Source organism: Schistocerca americana, chromosome 1 (assembly GCF_021461395.2).
Source record: "Schistocerca americana isolate TAMUIC-IGC-003095 chromosome 1, iqSchAmer2.1, whole genome shotgun sequence".
NCBI lineage: Eukaryota > Metazoa > Arthropoda > Insecta > Orthoptera > Acrididae > Schistocerca > Schistocerca americana.
In genome coordinates this window covers 174,381,336-174,406,798 of record NC_060119.1, presented here as the reverse complement: position 1 = coordinate 174,406,798, position 25,463 = coordinate 174,381,336, and the positions used below count along the sequence as shown (strand labels likewise).

General features: G+C 39.5%; 1 protein-coding gene across 2 annotated transcripts in view; it reads left to right on the top strand.

Annotated features, from left to right (window-relative positions):
• Window positions 1–3,078: 3,078 nt before the first annotated feature.
• The window catches only part of LOC124605249 (cytoplasmic phosphatidylinositol transfer protein 1), an 85,658-nt gene continuing 63,273 nt past the window's right edge, over window positions 3,079–25,463 (top strand). For both annotated transcript variants that reach the window (XR_006978693.1, XM_047137223.1), the window contains exons 1-4: window positions 3,079–3,261; window positions 3,826–3,974; window positions 24,568–24,656; window positions 24,783–24,790. Coding sequence is in view for 1 of the 2 variants with exons in the window: in XM_047137223.1 (XP_046993179.1) it covers window positions 3,211–3,261; window positions 3,826–3,974; window positions 24,568–24,656; window positions 24,783–24,790 (297 nt within the window). In the remaining variant the exon portion in view is untranslated. The remainder of the gene's footprint in view (window positions 3,262–3,825; window positions 3,975–24,567; window positions 24,657–24,782; window positions 24,791–25,463) is intronic.

Sequence of the window (25,463 nt, the reverse complement as noted above, 5' to 3'; positions counted from 1 at the left end):
TTTCAGGAGTGCTAGTTCTGCAAGGTTCGCAGGAGAGCTTCTGTAAAGTTTGCCCGCAAAAGACAAAGGTCCTGAGTTCGAGTCTCGGTCCAGCACAGTTTTAATCTGCCAGGAAGTTTCAAGAGAGTAGTTTGCAGACCATTCTCTTCTTAATGTGGCCTGCTTCGAATAATTATTGTTGCTAATGTTAATAATTATTACTGGTGTGGTTAATAATTATTGTTGTTAATGAAATAATGTCATCACCAACTAAAACTGTATCCTATAGCATGCTGAGTGTTCTTGATTGTAATGCACACAATAAGATCTGTAATTTCAGTTCTGGTGACAGTCCTTCATGCATTATAGTACCTTTATTCCTTATTGCATAATTGACTCTATTTAGAAAAAACGTGAACAGTTCTGGTGACATTCTAAGGTAATTAAAAAAACTTCTCAGATCTTCCATTATAAATTATTTCAGCAAGGATGCTGAGCAACCGAGCTGACGTGTTTTCTTCATCCAGTCCTGTATCGAAACACATTTCTTATTTTTTTTCTTGTGCAGCGATTCCACACAACAGACTTTAACTCCATCACAACTCGTGCGATGTGCAGCTGCCAAAACTTTGATTTCAGACACGACTGATTTACCCACAAAATGAAGAAACTGAATTGTATACTGGTGTCGCCGTCATATATGAAACCACTTGCGTGCAACTCATTCACGCAACGAGTGGCGCAACCAGATTTCGTCGTGTAAACTAGGCTTAAATTGTAGCTACCCTCTAGGTCCCTGTGAGCCAAACCTATGGCTGACTAGAAATGAAAAACACAAAATCTATTAATAGGTTTCTTTTGACAGAAACGATGACTTCTGTCTTTAACAGCTAATTTCTCTATATCAGTATGCCAAACCAGGGATTCGTAAACAAATCAGTATGCTTCATTATAAACGTTTGGTTTACATGAATTATTTGCCAATGTTTTGGTTTACATTAATTATTTGCCAATGTAATATGATATTATACAAGGAGGCTCTGACTTCCGCTGATGTTCTATGGATCATTAAATAATCATGTGCATCCTCAACTTTTTCAAACGCTGTACAAGTCGTAAATTATGATTAATACCTTTCCTTGCAATAAAATATTTAATTTCACATGGTACATCTTTTGAAATTCAGGTAAAGTTCCTGCTTTTGTTCCTCCACACAAAGTAATAGGACAAATATCTAACAACTCTTCTTTCAGACACTCAACAAAATGTGTTCACCCTTTAGTAATGAGAAAAGTATTTGACTCAGTGCACATCTACACTTATTATCGAAAGTATGATCATATGATGTATCAATAGAAATTTGTGGCTGGTTCACTGATTTATTGACAGGGAGGATGTAGCATGTTAGTTTGGACAGAGTGGTCTCTTCAAGTGTAGAAGTAACTTCGAGTGTGCCCCAGGCAAGCGTGTTGGGCCCTTTGCCGTTCATGTCATTTATTACCAATCTCACACACAACATTAATAGTAACCTCAGATGGTTTGTAGATAATGAAGTCACCTGTAATGAAATATAGTCTGAAAGAAACTGCATAAATATTCAGTCAGATCTTGATAAGTTTCCAAAGTAGAGCCAAGACTGGCAAATTAATTTAAATTTTCAGAAATACAGGATTGTGCACTTCATACAACGAGAAAATATCAATTAGTTACTGTGGAACTAGCCAACTCAAACAAATACTATGTTGTAAAACTTTGTAGGTATGTGAAATCGAATGATCACATAGGGTCCGTCATTGGTAAAGCAGATGGTACGCTTCAGTTTATCGGTAAAACACTGAGGAAATATGAGCAGTCTACAAATGAGGCTGCTTGAAAGTCACTCATGTGACTTGGTCTAGAATACTGCTGATGTGTGGTGAAGGTCCCCAAGTAGGACTGACAGGAGATATTGAATGTATGCAGAGAAGTGGAGCACAAAAAGTCACAGGTTTATTTGACCCATGGGAGGGTGTCACAAAGGTGTTGAAGAATCTGAAGTGGCAGACTCTAAAAGATGCCGATAAAGCCCCCTTACAAAGTTTCGAGAGCTGGCTTTAAATGTTGACTCTAGGAAATACTACCCCCTATGTGTCGCTCCCATAGAAAACATGAGGAGAAGATTATATTAATTACAGCCTGTGCAGAGACATTTAAACAATCATTCTCCTCACACTCCATACATGTATGGAATGGGAGGAAACCTTAATAAATGGTACAATGGGAAGTATCTTTTGTCATGCACTTTACAGTGATTTTCGGAGTATTGATTTAGATGTAGATGCAGATGTAAATGTTTAATGATGTGTGTTGTGGATAACTGTCACTAACTACACAGATAATTTACTGACAACGGTGTTACTCTTAGTTTTCTTGCCAATTCTGGTCAGGTTTCCTAGTATAGTGTAATGCGCAGCATGTTAGTTTGTGAGACTGGGAGATGAGCTACACCAAGATCGAATCCACGTGGCATCTTAACAACTGTGGGCAGGTGCATTGATCAGGCTGTGTGTGTTGGGGTAAATGGTGGGATGGTTTGTAAGACGCGCTCAGAGGACATGATACAGAAACTTAAAACACGACAACACAGAGAACAAAGATTCTACAGTTTACAGACAGACAGAACACAGGAGGTTACCGTGGCGACTGCGACATCAGAAAGGCTATCCAGCCACAAGTTAAACAAAATAAAATTGGACGTTTCCTGAAAAACGGACAGTGTATTAGACGGTGTAAACGGTAGGGAGAAGGAGAATGTAGATGTAGATAAATCACGAATATTTCTTGCTGAAAACTTAGGTTCATATATTATTCCTTTATTCAGTATAGTCACGTTTGCGACAGTGAATTATTGTAAAAACGAAATATGACATCATAAGTTTTTCTTCTGTGTTGGGAAAGGCTACTTCACGGCGATACTACATTTTGAGCATCAACGCCACTTTTTAGGGCCTCACTTTATTTGCGGGTAGAAACCTGGATTCTCTTCACTGCTTTTGCATATTAACTTTCCCGTGCGGAAGGTGTGAAGTATCTTTGAGAAATCGTCTTTGCGCGAGCGTTTTGGTAGTGCACTTAAATTGGAGGTGATAGCGAGCTCCTGTGTTTGTTGTTATGCGGCATCTCTGTGGATGCAATTAGTTGAGGGGAAGTGTATATTTTCGCACCGGTGCCGTTCCCACAAGTCACAGTAGAATGGTTCTAACGAAGGAGTATAGGATATGTATGCCATTGACAGTTGAAGAGGTAAAACATTTTTTTTAATTAAACAATTTGAGAAGAGATGGAAAAAGAAAACCAAAGTTTATCACGGCGGGTGTCTATAGGCGTCCTGTAAATAAACACCATAAATAAAGCCACATTACTAACAGTTGGCTGTTATGTAGTTGTATTGCATATTCTGGCAATAAGTTATTAAAATTGTTATCGCTTCTAGCTACCAATGGCATAAAACTAAGAGTTAGGAGTAGAATATTTAATATGTCGGAATTAGGTACATTTATCAGTGGTTTCCCTTTGATGCGAGTGAAAAAAAGGTCCCTGTACCGTAAAGAGTTTAAATTTGAGATAATCAGCTAGCTTAGCTGGTATTTGGTTCAGGGCGCATAATTGATTGGTTATTCTCGGAATTGCCAAGAACTCATCTCCAGTCTCTAACATAGGCTGCGCATTTACTGCGGATTATGCCTTTCTCTTTGAAATAACTTATTTGCAGAAATAATAATTTTGAACTGTTGGTGTATTCTGTCCCTATCATGTTAATCGCCTGGTACTCATTTCAGTTGTTTCTCTTTTTCTTTTCAATTCCAGTATCAGATAGGGCAGTTGTACATGATTGCTCGACATAGCCATGAACAAACAGATTCTGGAGAAGGTGTTGAGGTGATAGAAAACACTGCCTGCGAGGATCCAGAATATGGAAATGGCCAGTACACGGAGAAAAGGATTCATCTCTCTAGGTAGTTGGCTTTACAATATTATATTGGCCACTAATTAATTTGCTTGATTAAAATTGTTATGCAATGGCTGTAAAGTGTCAATTGAATTAAAGGTAAGATTCCTTGTGGCCTTAAACAATAAAGGCATGAACGAGGTCTTAGGAATGTTGCATGAGATATTCTGAAATATTTGTGTGTTTAAGATGCAGCATGTGTTATCCATGCTGTGGTAATATATTGCTCAAAGACATTGTTCAAGTCCTTACCTTCATTCCTCAAGAAGTACCTCATTTTCTCTGCTTTTCTTCTTTTTGTGTTCGTATGACTGAAATCTAGTTAAGAGTGTCACTTATTTTGCCTTATCTGTAAAACTTTGGGTTTACTGTAGTGTTTTACTCTTCATTTAAATTCTATACCAATGATTTTCTATGTCTGTACGCGCACATGTAGAAAACTGAAGTTTGTGGCTTACCTATATGATAAAATATAAATCGCAACACAATTATACATTCTAACATTAAATAAATGTTTGTGATACATATGACAGGCCTGTGCAGATGTAAAATTTATAGTACGCATAATTTAAAAACGTCACATTTAATCAAGATACAATCAGTTTTGGCAATATTTGCAACATGTAGTTTTGCAGTCCACGTTTTTATTTTTGACTTCTTGATTCCCTTGCTTTCAACTGTCAGAAGTTAGGTTTTGGGCAAATGGTGGATTGAAGATGGCAATCACCAAGATGTATTGTAAATACTACTTTGGTGCAGGAGCATCTGCAGTACTGTGAACCTTCACAACTTGCTGTGAATTTCTGTATTTATTGAAGCCACTATTTGTGATGTAGAAATACATTCTTGTATGTGCATTTATTATTTTATAAAACCAATTTGAGCTTTTATTACATATAATTATGTTTCATTTCACCTTGGCTTTCATAGAGGATAATTTTGTTGTAATTGTTTGGGATTTATTATTTGGAAAAATAATTGATCACAAACTTGATAAGTGTTTTGTGCTTAGTATTGTCACCAACATTTTTAGACTTATTTATAAAGAAATACTGTTGTGTTTGAGCTGTAACCTTTTAAATTAAGGATGACGGCAAAAGAAATTTACTAATGCACTTTGTCAGAGCAATACAGCGATAATGCAATTACTTAACTGTTCCCTTCTCCAGCACATATATTGAAATATTGTATGTGTATTGTTGCTGTGCCATTATCATCTTGAGCATCAGAACTATACAAAAAATGTACACTCATTATCAACTTTATGATCATTGCCATTCAAGTCATTAGTCAGATTCCTATGTTGCATTAAAACGCTACATATGATGAACTGAATCGAAGACACACTGGTTGGCCCTAGGTCTAGGTTGAATGTCTTCTGCATTTACATGAAACCTGTACTTTGAAGCATTGTAATCAAAATTCGGAAAAGGTGATTCCTGATCATTTTTTCAAAATTGTTGTTATCACCTACAGTGGTTGTGTAGCCTTTATTCTAAGTAAGCTATGTATCACATTATTGACAAAATATCACAAAACACTGATAACTTTGCTACTACGACAGACATTTTTTAACAAGTGCATCTTCATTGTAAATCATTCAAACAATGAAATCTATTAGAAGTAAAGGAGGCAGTTTCTTGGACCACATAATGCACCATTGAAGACTCAACTCAAAAGTTAATAGCTGTATATTATACATAGTGATATACTTTTAACATTTCACCCACCAAAACGTGTGTAGGCCTACATAAATAACACCACATTATTGCATTATATGCTGTAAAAGCTATCAGCCCTGTCTGTTGGCAAAACAGCTGTTACGTGATTGTAGTAGAACAGTGTAAGTGAGACATTGTAGTCTTATGTCCATCATCTTTTGGATTTCAAATCAGACACAAAATAAGAAACCAAAATTTATGGAAAAAGATTAAAAAGATATGAGGAACAACAACTGTTTATGAAGTATTTCCATTGTGTGTGGTGTCTGCTGGTAGTGCCTGCACACGCTGTACATGGTACAGAAACAACTGGTTCTCCCGTAGCACTCTTCAGTGACGTGGTCAACGTTACCTTGTACAGCAGCAACTTCTCTGACGCTGACATTATGGCTATCCTTCAACTGCACGAAGAATTGCCTCGTCCATTGCAGGTGTCCTTGTCATTCTAGGTCTTCTCCAGTCGCGAGTCATAGGCTGGAATGTTCAGTGTTCCCTAAGACGCCGATCAATTGCTTCGAATGTCTTCCTGTCGGGACACCTTCGTTCTGGAAATCTGTCTCGATACAAACGTACCGCGCCACGGCTATTGCTAATCCATACGTCAAATGGGCATCTGCCAACTCCGCATTTGTTAACATTGCACTGACTGCAAAACCATGTTCGTGATGAACGCTAACCTGTTGATGCTACGTACTGATGTGCTTGATGCTAGTACTGTAGAGCAATGAGTCACATGTCAACACAAGCACTGAAGTCAACATTACATTCCTTTGATTGGGCCAACTGGCGGTGAATCGAGGAAGTACAGTACATACTGACGAAACTAAAATGAGCTCTAACATGGAAATTAAGCGTTTCCGGACACATGTCCACATAACATCTTTTCTTTATTTGTGTGTGAGGAATGTTTCCTGAAAGTTTGGCTGTACCTTTTTGCAACACCCTGTATAGGGTGGGGCAAATAAAAGTTGCATGGAAAATAAGAGTTCTGAGGTACAAAAAGACACAGCAGAAGAAAGGAAATACTGTACTAACCTGGCGACAGCAAGTGTTGCTAGTGGCTACGAGTCACCTCTTACCATTTTTGGGCCCTGGTCAGCGAGTTGCTGAAGACAGATCGAAGCTGAACTGCTGAAATTGCTGCAGTTGTGTCCAAAATGTGCTGCTTCAGATCGTGACGACTATGAGGGTTGTTGTGATACACGTTAGACTTAAGGGCTCCTACACAAAGTAACTGCACAGTGAAAGATCAGGTGACCTGGGTGGCCACCTAGAACCATGACCAGACTAACCGCTGCTAACAACTATGTCAGGCGTGAAGACAGTGTAAATGTGCACCGAGGTTCAGCTGGCAGTAATGGGCAGTTGCACCATCTTGTTGGAAGTAACTGTAGGTCTTTCCCTCCTCCGTTATCACTGCCACAAATTATTTCAAAATGTTGGCAGTGTAACATACCAAAGACAGGATCTGATGAAAGAAGATGGGACCAGTAATGTGACGTACAGGCACTGCGTACCAAACCCCAACCTTCTTATCATGGAGAGGTGTTTCGTGGAAGTTACGTGGATTCTCCGCTGCCCAGAACCTGTGATTATCAGATCACATAACCACTGAGGTGAAACAAGGCTTCCTCAGATACACAGAACAGATCCATGTCCAAGCCATTCATTGTTATCCCAGTGAACAGCCACTCACAAAAGTGGACGCTCTGAGTGGCATTTGCTGGTTTTAATGCATGAACAAAAGACCTTCAGTAGGTATGTATGTTCAGGTCCAGGTATATTCGTCTGGATGATTAACATGATATGCTGGTCTCTTGCAGAAGGTGTCAGGTTGGTTTGGTAGGACTTTGAAGCATTTTCTGGTGAACTGCAGCAACATTTCTGGTGTGCAGGAATGTTTTGGAATCCTTTTTTGCTTGTTTAAAACAGATCCTGTCTGACCCCATTTTGAGACTAAACATTGTATGACATTCTTTGCTGGAACTTTGGCACCATTAAACTGCTTAGCAAACAACTGACAACACTGTTTCCATGACTTTGTTGTCACGTAACTTTCCACAAACTTTCCTCAAAACACACACACACACACACACACACACACACACAGAGAGAGAGAGAGAGAGAGAGAGAGAGAGAGAGAGAGAGAGAGAGAGAGAGAGAGAGTCCTCAGTACACTTTGAACTGGTGTAGATCATGTCGTGTGTTCGTCACAGGGTGTGTTGTATGCATACATTCATATCCCCTTGTCTGGGTCACTTTTATTGCCCATTTCTGTAGATTGAAAAGAAGCACTTTTTTGTGTTGGCTCAAGCCTACAAAAACATGGACAAAGTTCCTCCTAAAGGGCAGAGTGGCAAATGCTTCATTGAGAGAGAGTTTAAGGAAATAAAGATATGGCGAGGAAAATTCATGTGGCCTAAGGCACAATTGAAAGAAACTGATGGTTGAACCAGGTAAATGCATTAACAATCAAGAAGTTGAAGGAGATGTAGAAGACTATTATTTTTATACTGTTCATTCCATGAAAGCAGTTGCCCTCACACACAGGCATCCACAGAAAATTTTCCGGGTGAAGTGAGGGAGTTGGGAGCAAGGTTCTAAAGTTGCCATTTATTATTGTATCCCCAAGAAATGATGATTATCTACTTGGTATTTTTTCTGGGTAGATTATCTTGATAATTGAACATTAAGCATGATTTCAAGCTTACCTTCAAAGTAACCTTTTTTTACAGCATGCTCCACTAATAGTACATGTGTGTGGTGAGAGAAAGGAGAAGGTGAAACCCAGTGCCAGCATGTAGCCTACCACTCGTGAACAGCACCAAGGGGGCCACCAAGCTTAATGTTCCCATCTCATGGATAGATCCTCATCAGCAGTTTCATGTGCCCTCATTTTGTGAGACACTGAGGAGAGGTTCGGTAGTCAAACAAGCACATTGGCGGAAAGTCTGGTGATGAGGAACTTTATGCCACCAACGCTCCTCCCCTTGCGAGCAAAATGCTGAAAGTGAATTTTTTTTTCCACCACTAGGATTCAAACCAGCTTACCTCCACATCGAATGCCACTGCCAGCAGAAGTGTTAGTAACCTTAGCTGCAGAGTTTGGTTACCTTTTCTTTCGTATTATAAAATGGTTATGGGTATGACACATGTTTGTAGTAAATTGCTAAACGTGTATCCTTTTATGTTGAAAACCAATTGAAAACTTTTATGTTGAAAACACGTAGGGAAATAAAGCATAAAGTATTTAGAAACTATATTTTTATTCATACACGAATAGTGGTAAACTGATCTAGTTTGTGAAAATCGTGAAGTAGGAAAAATTAGAAATAGGAATACTGTTTTATAAACAAAAATAACCATTCATAAAGAACCTTTTACTAATCTTCCTTGAAAGTGAAGATGCAGAGAACAAATTTTAAAACTGCTTATACGTTGTTATCAAAAGCTCTGCTAACAAAAAGTATGTCCAGTCACATTCACAAAAATGCAGTTTCAATCGTATCAAATTACAGTTTGAAATAAATGTTCTCCTAATGAGCTGATGAAAAAATGACTAACCATGAAGAAATTTTTCACCTTCGTAGAGTGACGGGTTGCTAAGCGAATGGGCGTGGTTTCGCTTCCCTGCTGGGTTGGAAATTTTCTCTACTCGGGGACTGGGCACTGCGTTGTTCTTACTTTTATATCATGTAAATTGATATTACTATTGAGGTGGCTGAATGGGCATGACCCAAAGCCAATAAAAAAAATTTAAAAAAAGGTGAAGTACCATATGTGATATGAAACTACCAAAAATGTAATATTACTTCTGGTGTTGTTTGAATGTGAGTAACAATCACAGAGTCTGGTACCCGAATTTGCATTGACTAACTTAGTAAAATAAGGTTTTCAATCACTTTTCTTCTGTGAATACTTAACATGTACAACTCACATACCAAGTTTTTACTCGTTGTAGAATACAACTGCAGTTTTACTCTTCCTATAGTCTGAAGGATTGTTCAGTCATGCATATAGTAGCAGGCAAAGCTGGAGCAGTTAATACAGCCTTTTTCTTGGCAGGAAAAAGCTCTGTATGTTTGTCAGTATCATAAGTGATTGATAGATTTATAGACATTTGTGCTGTTGTTGACCAAAAATCATATCTTAGTATCGCTTCAAGTAAGAAGCTCATTGTTATAATATTTTTGAGTTGCTTTGTCCCAGAAAACATTAGCTTTGCTGAGCTGTAAATTGTGCAATACACGTGTCACATCATACAACATTTCTTGTGAATAGTTTCGATAAGAGAAATAATGGTAGCCATTCAGTGCACATCCAGGTATGACATACACATAGAAAATTGCAGAGTTGAGCCTAATCACTATTGTATTTGAGACAAATGAAGAAACACAACTTCATTATCAGTAGCTTTCATCAGCCAAAGCCTTCTCCCCCAAAGTCCTAATTATTTAGAAATGGTTTCAGCTGATGACTTAGGACATGTGGTTTACTGTTTAAAAACATCGATCACTGACTCCTGCCAGGCCATACCAACAGTGAAAAATAAGGATGATTGTTGTTTCTGGCTTTAGCCTATTGAAATCCATAGGATTAAGACTTTGAATAGCCAGACCTGGCAGTAGCATTCCCTTTTTATGTAAACCTAATGCACTCAATTAATTGACAAAGCTTCCTTCTGCAGGCTACTTTTCCTTCTACCTCTGTGAAATGGTGAAACATACACATGGATGTCATCTCGCGGTGTAGACGACAAAGTCCCTGTGAAAGCGATCATTAAGGCACGGCAAAAGCATACAGATACCACATATCGTGTCTGTGTATCCACACAATGCTCTAGGAAGCATGTTGTTCAGCTATTGTTGAAGATTGTGAAGAGTAATTTGATTCTGCTACAATTGTGGTACGCTCCATAGCCAACTTGGATAAGTGGAAACCATGTCTAGAAGTGTATGAGTGTTCTGTAATGAATAAAAACTCTGTACTGTGGACACGTATGACTTCACACGCTACCAGGTACCGGCAGTTCATTGAAACCCAAAGTAATAAGCAGATATGTTTGTAGCAGGCAGTTGTTATGTGGGCTCCTTTGAAAAGACATAACCCATCTCCCCCCCTCCTTTCTCCTGACCTGCACTTACTCTCAAACTAATGATCCTGACTTCTAGGGAAGTTGGACTTTAATTCTCTTTAACCTAACGCAGGCAGTGGATTGTTCATAGCAAAAACATTAAATGTAGTGAAGTTCAAAGTAAAACTGACTGAGCTCATACAGGCAGAAGTAAGTAGTGGTGATGTCAGACTTTGATTCATAATTTTTTTTTTTTTCTGCTGTCAGACTGAACCACAACAATTGTAGCCTCATTCACAGATAACCAAATCTAAATTTGATGGCAGAGAAAATTTAATTTCACCCTTATAATGAACACCGTATAATCAGATATTTTTCTGATCTTATGATGTTAATAATAAGGGTGAATTTAATTTACCAAGTTTTGCTTGATGAAGCTGTGGATACATTTGTCATCTGTGACAAAGCCTTCAGAAGTAGTTCTGAACACATTATCAGACAACTGCCTCATAAAATTAGTCGAACAGTCCACTTTTAAGGGAAACATTTTGGACGTCTTAGCTTCTGCACCTTAACATACGCTCTGGAAGCCACTGAATAATACTTTTGATAGAGGATATTTCGTAACGGTGTTGATAATTTTCTATCCTATTCAATTTGTGTTTGGTGTGAGGGAAAAAATTACTTTCTATGCTGATATGTCTCAGTACATGTTCTCACAGTTCCTATGTGCGATAAACCATGGAGGGTGCAGAATTTTTTCTGGTCTTCTGTCAAATATCGGCGCTCTGCATATATCCAGTGGTGTTCTCATTTGAAGTCTCAGACCATCTGTTTTACAGCTTCATATGGACTGTACTGATCTGTTACAATCTTAGCAGCATGTGTATGAATTCATTCGATGTATGCTGTCATGCCTACTTGATGAGAACTCCAAGCACTGGTACAGTATACAGTACTTTATAATTTTGATATGAATATAATAGAGGGAAACATTCCACGCGGGAAAAATATATTTAAAAACAAAGATGATGTGACTTACCATACGAAAGTGCTGGCAGGTCGATAGAAACACAAACACATACATACACACAAAATTCTTGCTTTCGCAACCAATGGTTGCTTCGTCAGGAAAGAGGGAAGGAGAGGGAAAGACGAAAGGATGTGGGTTTTAAGGGAGAGGGTAAGGAGTCATTCCAATCCCGGGAGTGGAAAGACTTACCTTAGAGGGGAAAAAACACACACACACACACACACACACACACGCACACACACACACAGAGCTTGTGTGTGTGTGTGGGGGGGGGGGGGGGGGGGCACGCGCGCGATACCTGTCCATTTTTCCCCCTAAGGTAAGTCTTTCCGCTCCCGGGATTGGAATGACTCCTTACCCTCTCCCTTAAAACCCACATCCTTTCGTCTTTCCCTCTCCTTCCCTCTTTCCTGACGAAGCAACCATTGGTTGCCAAAGCAAGAATTTTGTGTGTATGTATGTGTTTGTTTGTGTTTCTATCGACCTGCCAGCACTTTCGTATGGTAAGTCACATCATCTTTGTTTTTAAATGTACTTTATAATTTGTTGTACTAGCATGTGTGTGTGAAGTTTCTTTTACTGATTCAGCTTACTTTCCAAGAATGCTGTGTCAAAATTAGCTGATCTTGCAGTTGTTCTTGTGCAGTTTTATATTTCTGTCATTTCATAATTATCCTTATCACATAACCATAACTGCTGCATTCTGCATTGTCATCTGTCTGCTTTATATATTGCTATTGAGGCAGGTCAACTCCAAATGTACTTCAAAGTTTCCTTTCCATTCTTTGAGGAAGTTATCTTCTGTATTTTTGATGCAAATTACATTAGACTGAGTGTGTGGTAATTTTCACATCCATCCACTCTTGCGTTCTTTGAGTGTGTAAAATTATTTTGTTTCCAGAATCTGGTAGAACTTCCCCAGGTACACAGTTTTCATTCATGAGCTTGTATTGTTCCTGCTCCACTGTTTAGCCTGAGCCCTGTATCTAGAGCTGTGTCAGCATTGTATCAGTACTCTGAAATTGTCCCTTCTGTTCATCCAGAGCTTTTTGAAACTGAGAGAAGTATAGTCATCTTCTTTCACTGTGCCCTCATTTTCATTTCGCCTAATTTCTTCTGGGCAACCATGAAGTTTCTCCAGGTATTTTTTTATATTGTCTTGCTGTATATTCTGTTTCCTATGTTATCTCTGACAATTATGCTGCATGTTCTGTGCTCCCTAAAGTGACGCTGTGAAGTGTGTGGCAGATTTTACTGTAACATGTTTCAAGTTGACTTCTATAGTGTGACATTTTTATTACATTCATTCTTTTTCAGCTTTTCTACATTTCTAGATAATTGCAGTTCGAAGTAACCTAATTGTTTCTGTGTTAATTCCAGTTGCTCATTTGTTGTCCATGGCTGTTTTTGTTCTGCCTTTTTCAATCCTAGTACGTCTTGACTGTTTTTACTACACTCTTCCATTAGTTTTTTACACCAATAATTCCTTGAGGTCTTCCTACTTCTTTTGTCACATTCTTTCAAGATGGTTGGAGTGTTTAGATCCTTCATCTTGCCTAAGTCTCAACTTTGTAGTGTTCTGAATTTAAGCAGCATTTAATTGGTACTGTGTTATTGTCACTATCAATGTCAGCATCTGGGTAACTCTTACGCAGGAGGGCGATTCTTCCGGAAAATCTGGAATTCTCAACAAATTACATTTTACCTGGAACTTTTAGGGAAATCTCGGGGAATTTCAGGCGTTTCGTAAAATCTCACTGAGTTCTGTGTTTTTAACCTAACATTGAAATTAAATTTTATTGAGTTTTATAAATCACAAACTTTAAAATACTTAATACAGTGGAACTCTGATTTTACATTCTCCGATTTTACGTTTTTCATGATTTTGCACCTTAAGTTTGTAGCCCCTGTGGAAAACCCATGAGATCAAAATTAGCCATTGTACACTACTGGCCATTAAAATTGCTACACCAAGAAGAAATGCAGATGATAAACAAGTAATCATTGGACAAATATATTATACTAGAACTGACATGTGATTAAATTTGGCTGCATAGATCCTGAGAAATCAGTACCCAGAATAACCACCTCTGGCTGTAATAACGGCCTTGATATGGCTGGGCATTGAGTCAAACAGAGCTTGGGTGGCGTGTACAGGTACAGCTGCCATACAGCTTCAACACGATACCACAGTTCATCAAGAGTAGTGAATGGCGTATTGTGACGAGTCAGTTGCTCGGCCACCATTGACAAGACATTTTCAATTGGTGAGAGATGTGGAGAATGTGTTGGCCAGGGCAGCAGTCGAACATTTTCTGTATCCAGAAAGGCCTGTACAGGACCTGCAACATGCGGTTGTGCATTATCCTGCTGAAATGTAGGGTTTTGCAGGGATCGAATGAAGGGTAGAGCCACGGGTCGTAACACATCTGAAATGTAACTTCCACTGTTCAAAGTGCCGTCAATGCAAACAAGAGGTGACCGAGACGTGTAACCAATGGCACCCTGTACCATCACGCCAGGTGATACGCCAGTATGGTGATGACGAATACTCGTTTCGAATGTGCGTTCACCGTGATGTCGCCAAACACGGGTGCAACCATCATGATGCTGTAAACAGAACCTGGATTCATCCGAAAAAATGACGTTTTGCCATTTGTGCACCCAGGTTCGTCGTTGAGTACACCATTGCAGGCGCTCCTGTCTGTCATGCAGCGTCAAGGGGAACCGCAGCCATGGTCTCTGAGCTGATAGTCCATGCTGCTGCAAACATCATCGAACTGTTCGTGCAGATGGTTGTTGTCTTGCAAACATCCTCATCTGTTGACTCAGGGATCGAGACATGGCTGCACGATTCGTTACAGTCATGCGGATAAGATGCCTGTCATCTCGACTGCTAGTGATATGAGGCCTTTGGGATCCAGCACGGCTTTCTGTATTACCCTCCTGAATCCACCGATTCCGTATTCTGCTAATAGTCAGTGGATCTCGACGAACGCGAGCAGCAATGTCGTGATACGATAAACTGCAATCGCGATAGGCTACAATCCGACGTTTATCAAAGGTGGAAACGTGATGGTACGCATTTCTCCTCCTTACATGAGGCATCACAACGACGTTTCACCAGGCAACACTGGCCAACTGCTGTTTGTGTATGAGAAACCGGTTGGTAACTTTCCTCATGTCAGCACGTTGCAGGTGTCGCCACCGACGCCAACCTTGTGTGAATGCTCTGAAAAGCTAATCATTTGCATATCACAGCATCTTCTTCCTGTTGTTTAAATTTCGCGTCTGTAGCACGTCATCTTTGTGGTGTAGCAATTTTAATGGCCAGTAGTGTGCATTTCTTCCTAGTAAGGCTTACCTCTACTCTAAGTTCTTACTCGACGCCTCACTTGACTTCATCTCGTTTTCTTCCTGTTGACATTTGATGTGCCTGATGAAGTTTAAGTGGCTCAAAAGACAGAAGGTTTGCACCATAGGTGGTGGCAGAATTAAGGGAATATTTTAGGCCATTTTGGAGAGAGGAAATGTGAGAGGGGAAGTGCTGACATAATCTGCAATCGGTGTTGCCAACACAACTTGCAACTTTTAGCTTCACCACGCAATTATGGTGCAACTACTGCTGGGTTGCAGTGGTAGTGGAAAAACAAGACAGTCAATGCAATGTGTTCCTGACCAAGCCAATACATGACAAAGGGGCCCAGCCACCACCTATTTTTGTGGCACTTCGAACTCAGTCTCATCTTTTTGCACTGTATTCAGCAACAGTATCAATCATCAACCTGATAAATTCAGAGTCCTGAAGAATATGCATGGTCATGAGTGAGAAAATGTTGCCCGTTCCTGGCTAGTGAACTGTTTCTGGCTTGCAACATGTTAAGTCACCCAATAGCCAGCGCAGCCACCGCACCGCACTAACACACTTAAAATGAGCTCACCTAGAGGGGGAATGCTCCATCAGCAACAGGAGTACAGGTAGGGATTAAAGCATTTTGTGAAGTGCTGAAAATATACTTTTTGTGCATATGATGTGCTATGACAGAGATGTCACATGGAAATAGAACATTTTAAAGACTTTTGTGTTCAAATATGACATGATACAGTTGTGACACAACTACATTACTTATTTATTAAATTTACATTTTACACAATGTACAGAAACTCACTGACCTGATTTGTAATAAGTGTATAATGTCAATTGGGGAGGTAATGTAGTCAATCTGATTACTTTGATTTCCAGACAGATACTGCCTCTCCAAAAGATTTCGAAAAGTGTATTTGCAATAACAAACTTGAGCCCAGCTCAGGCTTCTATTACCATTTCTCCCTCCTCATTTTGCTTGCTGAGACTGTACTCTCATGTTGTGTTCTGTCCACTACTTTTACTGTCGACTGCATTTCAGTCTCCCATTACGATTAAATTCTCGTCCCTTGGACATATTTTATGAATTCATTAATATTATGAAATTTTTCACTTTCATTGTCATCTGCATATGTGGTTGGCATGCGTAACAATGTGGTAGTAACGTCTTTTGGATATACATTCAGTTTCACCATCAATATTCATACTGTTTGCTACAGATAATTGTCTACTCCAGTGCCATGTCCCCTGTTCAATATCATTTTGTACACCTACTCTTCCACTATCTGACCTAGCATGAATAATCCTGTGACCTCAGAAATCCTCCTCCTTCTAGCCATTGAATCTCACTGATTCCTAAAATGTCAGTCTGCATCAGTTTCATTTCTGCTGTCAGTTGGGTAACTGTTGTCTTCAAATAGGATGAAACATCTCTGTGCTCCAACACCAACACAAAGGGTAGCTGTTGTTGCTCTGTGAGCTGTGTTGATGATAGCCTTGTCCCATACACATCACAGTCAGCTGCAATCTTTACTCTAAATATGGATAGAGGCTCTTAAATTGTAGTATCACCTAGGCACTTGGATCAAGGCATTTTAGGTGTTACTCCTCCACCACCCCCTCATTATCTTGGCTTATATGAGATAGAGATTATTCTCCCAAGGGGAGGACAGGTCATCAGGTCCATACAACCCACACGTAAGTGTAAAAGAGATGCTTGGGTAGCTTTTGTGGGAATCTTTGGAAGAAGGATCCACAATCCTATTTTGTAAGATCAGATAACCAGCATTTGAGGAAGACTGTTGGACAGTTTTGCCACTGTCTAAGAATAGGTTGTGTACATGGGTTCCATATGCAATCATTTTTCCTTTGCTGAGGATGTGAATGAAATAGGACAGAATATCTCTAGAGTCCTGTGCGGTTAAGGAGGTGGGTTCTGGGAGAATCATAGTAGCAAGAGGCAGTATACTAGTTAATGCTGCAGTCAGTAATGTAACTCTACCAGCTGCATGTTGCTTGGTGTGCTCCGAATATTAGAAATGAATACCCAACTGCAGATATCTCAATTTCATGAATGAAAGAAGTTGTGGATCTCAACAGAAGCTGACAAATCGTGTTCAGAATATTAAAAGGCATAGATTCCACTTGTCTTAGAATGACCAGTGGGAGGAAATTAGCATTGGACAGGAGTTATATTTTGGGTGCAAGGGAGAATGACAGAAATCTGTGATAGCACATCTGGCATTTATTACATTAATAAAGCTTATATATATATATATATATATATATATATATATATATATATATATATATATATATATATATAAAAAAAAAATCACAACCACGCTATATCAGTGTCATGAAGAATGAGCGGTGCACTTGGTGGTGTGCATGTTAAAGATGGTCACATTTTTGTTGCTTATGAAGAATCACCAGACATGGGCTGTACTTCTTGGAGTATGCTTGTACAGGGTGTTTCACAATTCATGTTATACACTTTTAGAAATTGTAGAGGGGATGTAGTAGAGCAGGTTTGACATAGGAACCCATGCCCAGAAATGTCATCCAAAGATGTTGCAGCTGGCCCCTGTAAATTTATGTATGAAGCCTGTCCAACATTTGGCCAGAAAAAATATTTCGAATACCTGACGAGGTTAGGACCCTAATCCTCTTCAAAGTAGGCCCCTTGTGCTTGCACTCAGCCCACCGATCCTTCCACTGCTGGAAACATCTCTGGAAGTCTTCTTTTGAGATGGTGTTCAGCTCTGTTGTCGTGTTCCACATTATCTCTTCTCTACTCTCAAAACGGGATCCTTTCAGTGGCGTCTTCAATCTTGGAAACAACCAGAAGTCGCAAGGAGCCGTGTCTGGAGAGTAGGGAGATTGATGAATGGCTGTGACTCCATGTTTGGCCCAGAAATTTTGGATCAAGTGGGGATGAAAGTGCGGGGGTGTTGTCATGATGCAGTTACCAGTTTTTTGCTGTCCACAGCCTTTTGCGCTGATTTGAGTCATGGAGTCACCAAAGAACATCTTGATAGTACTGCTTTGTCACTGTTTGTCCTCCCAGTGCATATTCGTGATGCACTATCCCACGGATGTCAAAGAAGACAGTCAGCAGCACGTTGATTTTGCTTCGCGCCTGCCGCACTTTCTTTGGTCTTGGAGACTTGGGATGCTTCTATTGCGATAACGATCTTTTTGTTTGTGGGTCATACCTGTACGCCCATGACTCATCTTCATTTATCACGTGGTCAGAAATCCAGGATCAGTGTTGGTGGTGTCCAGAAGGCTCTGTGCAACGTCAAAAAGGAGATCTTTTTGTTCCAGCGACAACAACTTGGGTGCGAATTTCATAGCCACTCGGTGCATGTTCAAATCATAATGCAAAATTGCATGTGCAGAATCTTTACTCGCTCCAACCTCTTGGGAAGTCTCCTGCACGGCCAAACGACAATCAGCCATCACCAAATTTTGCACCCTCTCAACAATAGCTGCACTCTGAGCAGCTTGGGGCCTGCCAGAATGCTGGTCACTCTCCACTGATGTGCAGCCATTTTTGAATCGGTTGAACCACTCCTTAATTTGTGTTACACCCACTGCATCTGACAGCGACTGACACGCTGGAAGGTGGGGACAAAATTCATGCATGCACATAAAGGTCTCTTCCTTTACTGTGGCGCTGCACTATCGTCTCTATTTTGCGTGGGAAAATCAAAGGTCGGATACTCTTTTAGACAGACCTCGTATACACAGGATGATTCCGTGATGATGATACAAACTTTAAAGGATAATGGACAAGGACAAATGTATCAATTTGAGGTAAGGGTTCCTGCACCAGAATTAAATGAGTTAAAAGTTATAAGCGAAAACTGTTCTGATCTCTCTGTCAGTATATTACATATATGGTACTGTTGTTGCTAAGATCGTAGGGTAGATAATTTTCTGTGGTGGTATTATGGATGAAAACAAGAAAAATTATCTAGTAAGCGTGAGCTCTAAAATGCGTGCCTATGAGCACTTTTTCAATAGAGAAGCTGTGTTTTACAGTAGCGAAGATGAACAAGTGCTTGTAGGTCCTGAGGTGTGCATTTTAGAGCCCATGTGTACTGGATACATTTTCCTTGTCTTAGTCCATACTACCACCTCTGAAAGTTGCATGTCCAACATTCTTAGCCACAACAGTACCGGTACATGTATTCCACTGTCGGAAGTATCGGAATGGTTTTCACTTATAACTTTCAACTCATTTGTTTCTTGAAGGAACTTTTGCCTCAAGTTGATACATTTGTCCATCACCATCGTCCTGGAAAGTTTGTAACATCGTCACGGAATTGTCCTGTACATACATTCACAGGCACTGGTGACTATAACTTTGTTCCTCTGTAGCATTGTTGGATGCCCTTTTTGGACATGGGTTCCTGTGTTAAAGTTATTATTTAAGTCATCTCTACAACCTCTAAAAGTGTGTAACATGAATTGTGACACACCCTGGATATGTAATGATGGAGGTTTACCATGGTAAGACAACATGAAATATTTCCAAACTACTGTTTTCCATACCTCCCTCTACGTTGCAGTTATTGTAATTGACAATGTCAGCATCCACTCCATGTAAACCACTAAAGCTGCTGCTTTACAAACCAGGAAATTTTTGTGATATCACTTGGATATTGAGGAGTAGAATCCCCCACAAGTCATTGCAAACCAGACTGGAATTTTTATTGGTTGTCAGTGTCTCTAAGTTTGCGTACGTTCCTTTTGAAATAGGAATTACAAAACAACATAGGCACCAAGTTAATAGATTCCGTAGAGCTGGCATTAGTGCAGATTAGACTACTCATCAGTATGTTTAAAATTGTAGATTTCAAGAGTTATCCAATAAAATGAGATGTCCATGCTTCCAGAACAACTGTTTGACTAGTGCTGAAATGGAATCATATAGAGGGCAAACTGATGATGTGTGAAGTATTGTCCCTCCCTTTCTGTACAGAATGCTTTGATGAGCCACCTTTGTACTTAAGCACTAATATAATTTTGCCATGAAGGACTGTCTGCCACATACTGTACAATGGCTTGCGAGTATGTATTTAGATGTAAATGTTGATGTTGTAGGAATCAAAGTTACCTAGTTAGTAGTGTGGATTTTTTAAATTCTACTCTGCATGTAGTGGTTTAGCTGTGGCACAAAGGTAATTAAATTACACTTACAAGGGAACCTCCCCATCGCACCCTCCTCAGATTTAGTTATAAGTTGGCACAGTGGATAGGCCTTGAAAAACTGAACACAGATCAATTGAGAAAACAGGAAGAAGTTGTGTGGAACTGTGAAAAAATAAGCAAAATATACAATCTGAGTAGTTCATGGCAAGATATGCAACATTAAGGACGCTGGGACCGCAGCAGCGCCGTGGTCTCGTGGTAACGTGAGCAGCTGCGGAACGAAAGGTCCTTGGTTCAAATCTTCCGTCGAGTGAAAACTTTAGTTTTTTATTTTCAGTTTATGTGACAAATTCTTATGTTTTCATCACTTTTTTGGGAGTGATTATCACATCCACAAGAAAACCTAAATCGGGCAAGATAGAAGAATCTTTTTACCCATTCGCCAAGTGTACAAGTTAGGTGGGTCGACAACATATTCCTGTCATATGACGCACATGCCGTCACCAGTGTCGTATAGAATATATCAGATGTGTTTTCCTGTGGAGGAATCGGTTGACCTATGACCTTGCGATCAAATGTTTTCGGTTCCGATTGGAGAGGCACGTCCTTTCGTCTACTAATCGCACGGTTTTGCGATGCTGTCGCAAAACACAGACACTAAACTTATTACAGTGAACAGAGACGTCAATGAACGAACGGACAGATAATAACTATGCAAAAATAAAGAAAGTAAAATTTTTGCTCGTGGGAAGACTTGAACCAAGGACCTCTCCTTCTGCAGCTGCTCACTCTACCACGGGACCACGGCACTCCTGAGCTCGTTTTGTCCTTTATGTTGCCTATGTGGCCAAGACTGATGACGAGTTTGTATATTTTGCTTATTTTTTCACAGTTCCACACAACTTCTTCCTGTTTTCTCAATTGATCTGTGTTCAGTTTATCAAGGCCTATCCACTGTGCCAAGTTATAACTAAATCTGAGGGGGGTGCGATGGGGAGGTTCCCTTGTTAGTAAACCACATTTTGGCGAGTGGTGGGGAGTACTTTTGATTCTGATATCATTTTACCCCTTTTCTGTTCCATCATGTATTGTTTGTGTGAGGAGTGACTGTTGATAAGTCTCCTTATAAGCATGGATTTCCCTGATTCATGAAGGCATGCTCTCAGAAACCACAGTAACCAGCCATGGCACACTCTTGCTTACTAGATTAACCCATGACAAACTTGCCACTCTTCTGTGTATCTCCTCTATCAATCTTACCTTATAAGTGTCCCAGAATGATGAATGGCAGGCAAGAACCAATTCACTGAGACTTTTGCAGGCACTACTCTGTGGGTGAATTACATTTCTGTTGGATCCTACCACTCAATCTCTCTGGCATCTGCTTTTCATTCAGTTAGTTTCATATGGTTGTTTCAGTTTAGGTTCTACTGGTGACGTACTTTGGGATATTCTGTTGTTGTAACTGTTTCCTGTGATTGATTGCCAGCTATGAAATCAAATGCTAATGGTTCTTCCTACTTTCTTATGTGTAATTTGTTACATTTTCTTTTATTTTGAGCACCTGTGCTAACTATCTTTTTGTGACTCTTCATACAGTTCACTAACATTTTTTTTTTCTGTGCTTGTGTCTGTATGTGTGGATGGATATGTGCGTGTGTGCGAGTGTATACCTGTCCTTTTTTCTCCCTAAGGTAAGTCTTTCCGCTCCCGGGATTGGAATGACTCCTTACCCTCTCCCTTAAAACCCACTTCCTTTCGTCTTCCCCTCTCCTTCCCTCTTTCCTGATGAGGCAACAGTTTGTTGCGAAAGCTTGAATTTTGTGTGTATGTTTGTGTTTGTTTGTGTGTCTATCGACCTGCCAGCGCTTTTGTTCGGTAAGACACCTCATCTTTGTTTTTATATATAATGCAGTTACTATTTTCATAGATAGTGGCCTTTCTATTATTCGTTATCTAGCATGAGCACAGTAGACAAACTGTTGACCCTGTTACACCATTAGTATGCACTTTTAATACACAAGAGAAACAAGTGCTTAGCAAGCATGAGTATATAACTTTCCACAATTGCAGTTTTCAACTTTTACTACAGTGAAACACAAATTTGAGATATTTGTAAGATCCTGTCAACAAACAATATTAATTTTAGCGCACTGTAATGCCATATTAATTTTAATATGCCTTCAGTAAAGGACACTTGGTAAACACTTTAGCGTGGGAGGAACCCTAAATGGATATGTGACTGAGGATAAATCACGGTAGGTACAAGAGTTCAGTCAAATTTTACCTTATATTTGGGTGCACTATAACATCCTATGAGCTGATCCTTCACTGTACAATACTATAGTGTTCCATTACAGTGATTGCTCAGTGTGGTGACAATTGCATGTCGGTAGGTGGATTTGCAGGTAGAATTGCTGGACTCTGTCATTTCTTGGTGGCGATGATAGATACCAATTCCAGAATAGTTCCAGCTCTTTATCCATCCATCCGAGGCATTGAAAAGCGGCACGGAAAGCCTCTCTCGGCACCAGCTCAGTATACAACTTTTACATGAGCAGTTGACAGTTTGGTAGCCTCATCCCTGACTGACTCTTTGTTCCACCTTTTCTACCTAGGCCAAGCACAATTTCCGCGTGCTACACAGTTCCGTTGCCGAGGGGAACCACAACACCTTTTACATACAAAATAACTAGGAACCCTTAGTGAAGGTCAGCAGTTTACATAACAGCAAACAAACATTTTAAATAAAACAGAACATTTGCATATATTGGTAGTTCTACACAAAATTATTTAAATAAAATTATTTAATTTTAAAGGTAACCAAAGAGATTATATAGGAAAACAAAAGATCATTTGCTCATATTGTGCATATTACAAAAATGACACTTCATTACAGTATCGAATTAATCATACACTAATTACAGAAGTTCAATGATGGGATGTTGAACAAAATAGAAAGCTAAATGAATCAACAAAGAGTATGTAGTGTGTAAGCTATGGTGTTACAAGCAGTCCTTGCCTTGCAGACACGGCACCACTCCAAACACAGCTGTTTGTGCTGTGGTGTTAATGGCAGCCTATGCGTGGAACGTTTCCCTCATCTGGCTGCTGCTAGTCTCTGACTAATGGTGCAGGATGACAGACTCTTGCAGGAAATGCATTACTTGTTCTTGGATGGCAGGTGCAGATGTGGAAGGGTTAAAATGTGTTTTGATGCACAATATGGTAGTCCTTCCTCCTTCCTGAATGTTGACCTCTATCTCTCTGATGGCTCTACCAACACTTGTGTCCACATTAAAATGTGGGGGTTGAAGGGACCAGACTACAAAGGCCATTGGTTCCACATTAAACCCACTAACCACCAACAGTATCTGCATTTTGACAACTGCCATCCTTTCCACACCAAAAAATCCCACCCATATGACCTAGCCACATGTGGGCAATGTATCTGAAAGTGATGAGAACTCCCTTCCCCAGAATGCTGAAGGCAGTACCCCTTAAACTTAATCCATAAACAAGTCTCCCATTCCATATCCTCCTCCTGCCCCCCACTTCTCCCACCACCCCCAAGAAACCACTACAAAAGAGTGTCCCCCTCATCACCCACTATCACTCTGGACAGGAAAGAGCCTTGATTATCCCTCATCCTGCACTGGAATGAGGGACATCCTATCCAAGGTCCTACTCACACCTCCTAAAGTGGTGTTCTACTGGCCGCCCAATCTTCACATCTTGGTCCATGTGATAAACTAAACCTAATTCATGGACTGTTGCTGAATTTTTTTTTATATGTATATAATTTGTGTTAAGTTCATTGTGTTTGTTCTGAAACAGTATGTTCTTGTGTTGAAGGCCATTACTCTGTTTGCTTTGGTTCCCTGGTATTTTCTCCAATTATTTGAAACATTAGCGATGCTCATTTTGCGGATGTTAATAGTAGACTTATCTTTTTTTTGATGAATTTTGTTTTTCCAGAACCAATTGCTTTATCACTTTTGAACCAGAAGGGATTCCATTTATTGTATAACATTTTAAATACTGTTCATATTGTTATGTTAGTAAATTATCATCAGTGCAGTATGTACTTGGTTTATTATGCTTTTGCTTCAAATAGTGATATTATTACAGGTTTGAAAGTAAGTGAAGTGGGTGCTTTCGTAGTCTGATGAACAAGTGTACAAAAATCTTTCATTAGTTGGAAGCTTTTACATATTTTTAAGCTTTGTTTTTTTTCTTTTGTAGTAGACTTCCATACTGGGTTCAGTCATTGATACCACGAGTATTCTACGTTACAGAGAAAGCATGGAATTACTACCCATTCACAATTACAGGTAGATTTCTTTGCTGTTAACTTTCTTTATCATAGCCTCCATAGAGTTGAAATACTTTCTGGGCATTTTTACTAATTGAGTGTTTCTTTTACATGTGCTTCCTTTTCCAAATTATGTGGATTTCAGAATACACTGTAAGTATAAAGTATTTAATAAGTATTCTGGGCTATTGTTTATTACAATTTGCTCCTTGCAAAGGATTTATATTTTAAGAGCATTTTATGTTGCAGCTTAATTACTATACCTAGGTTTTTTTTCTGGTGTCTTTTTACTCAGCACAGCCTATTTTTAGATGTCTGGAGTGTCTACTTTTAAGTTCCATGTTGCTGTGTTACCATACAACTAACAATATCAGAAAAAGAAACCTTCGACAACCGAGCAGTACATAACTTAAGGTTGAGGGCAAAGAGTAAAGTGAGCAATGCTGTTGTCAGTGGCATGTACAATGAGTAAATGGAACAAGTGTATCTCCAAACGATACGCACAGCACATACTGTAGACATTTGCACTGTTGTGCTTATGTTTTCATTGAAATAAGATACAAAAGTAAGTGGGGGTAGAAAATCAAATGCTCCCTTGTAACAAAATACTCAGAAAATAAGCCTGAAAAACATCCGAAATTTTGTTGGAGTTTGATTTCACCCAGTATGTAGCAGAGGTATATGTACACATTTGTGTAACTATTAATGTGACTGAAGTGTTACTGTGTTTTAACAGGAAATGTGGAAAGAGTTGTAGTCTGTAAACCTTACAGTGGTTATACTTGTTGTGGGTTCATAATCCTGAAGTAAGAGTCCAGGAAAAGAT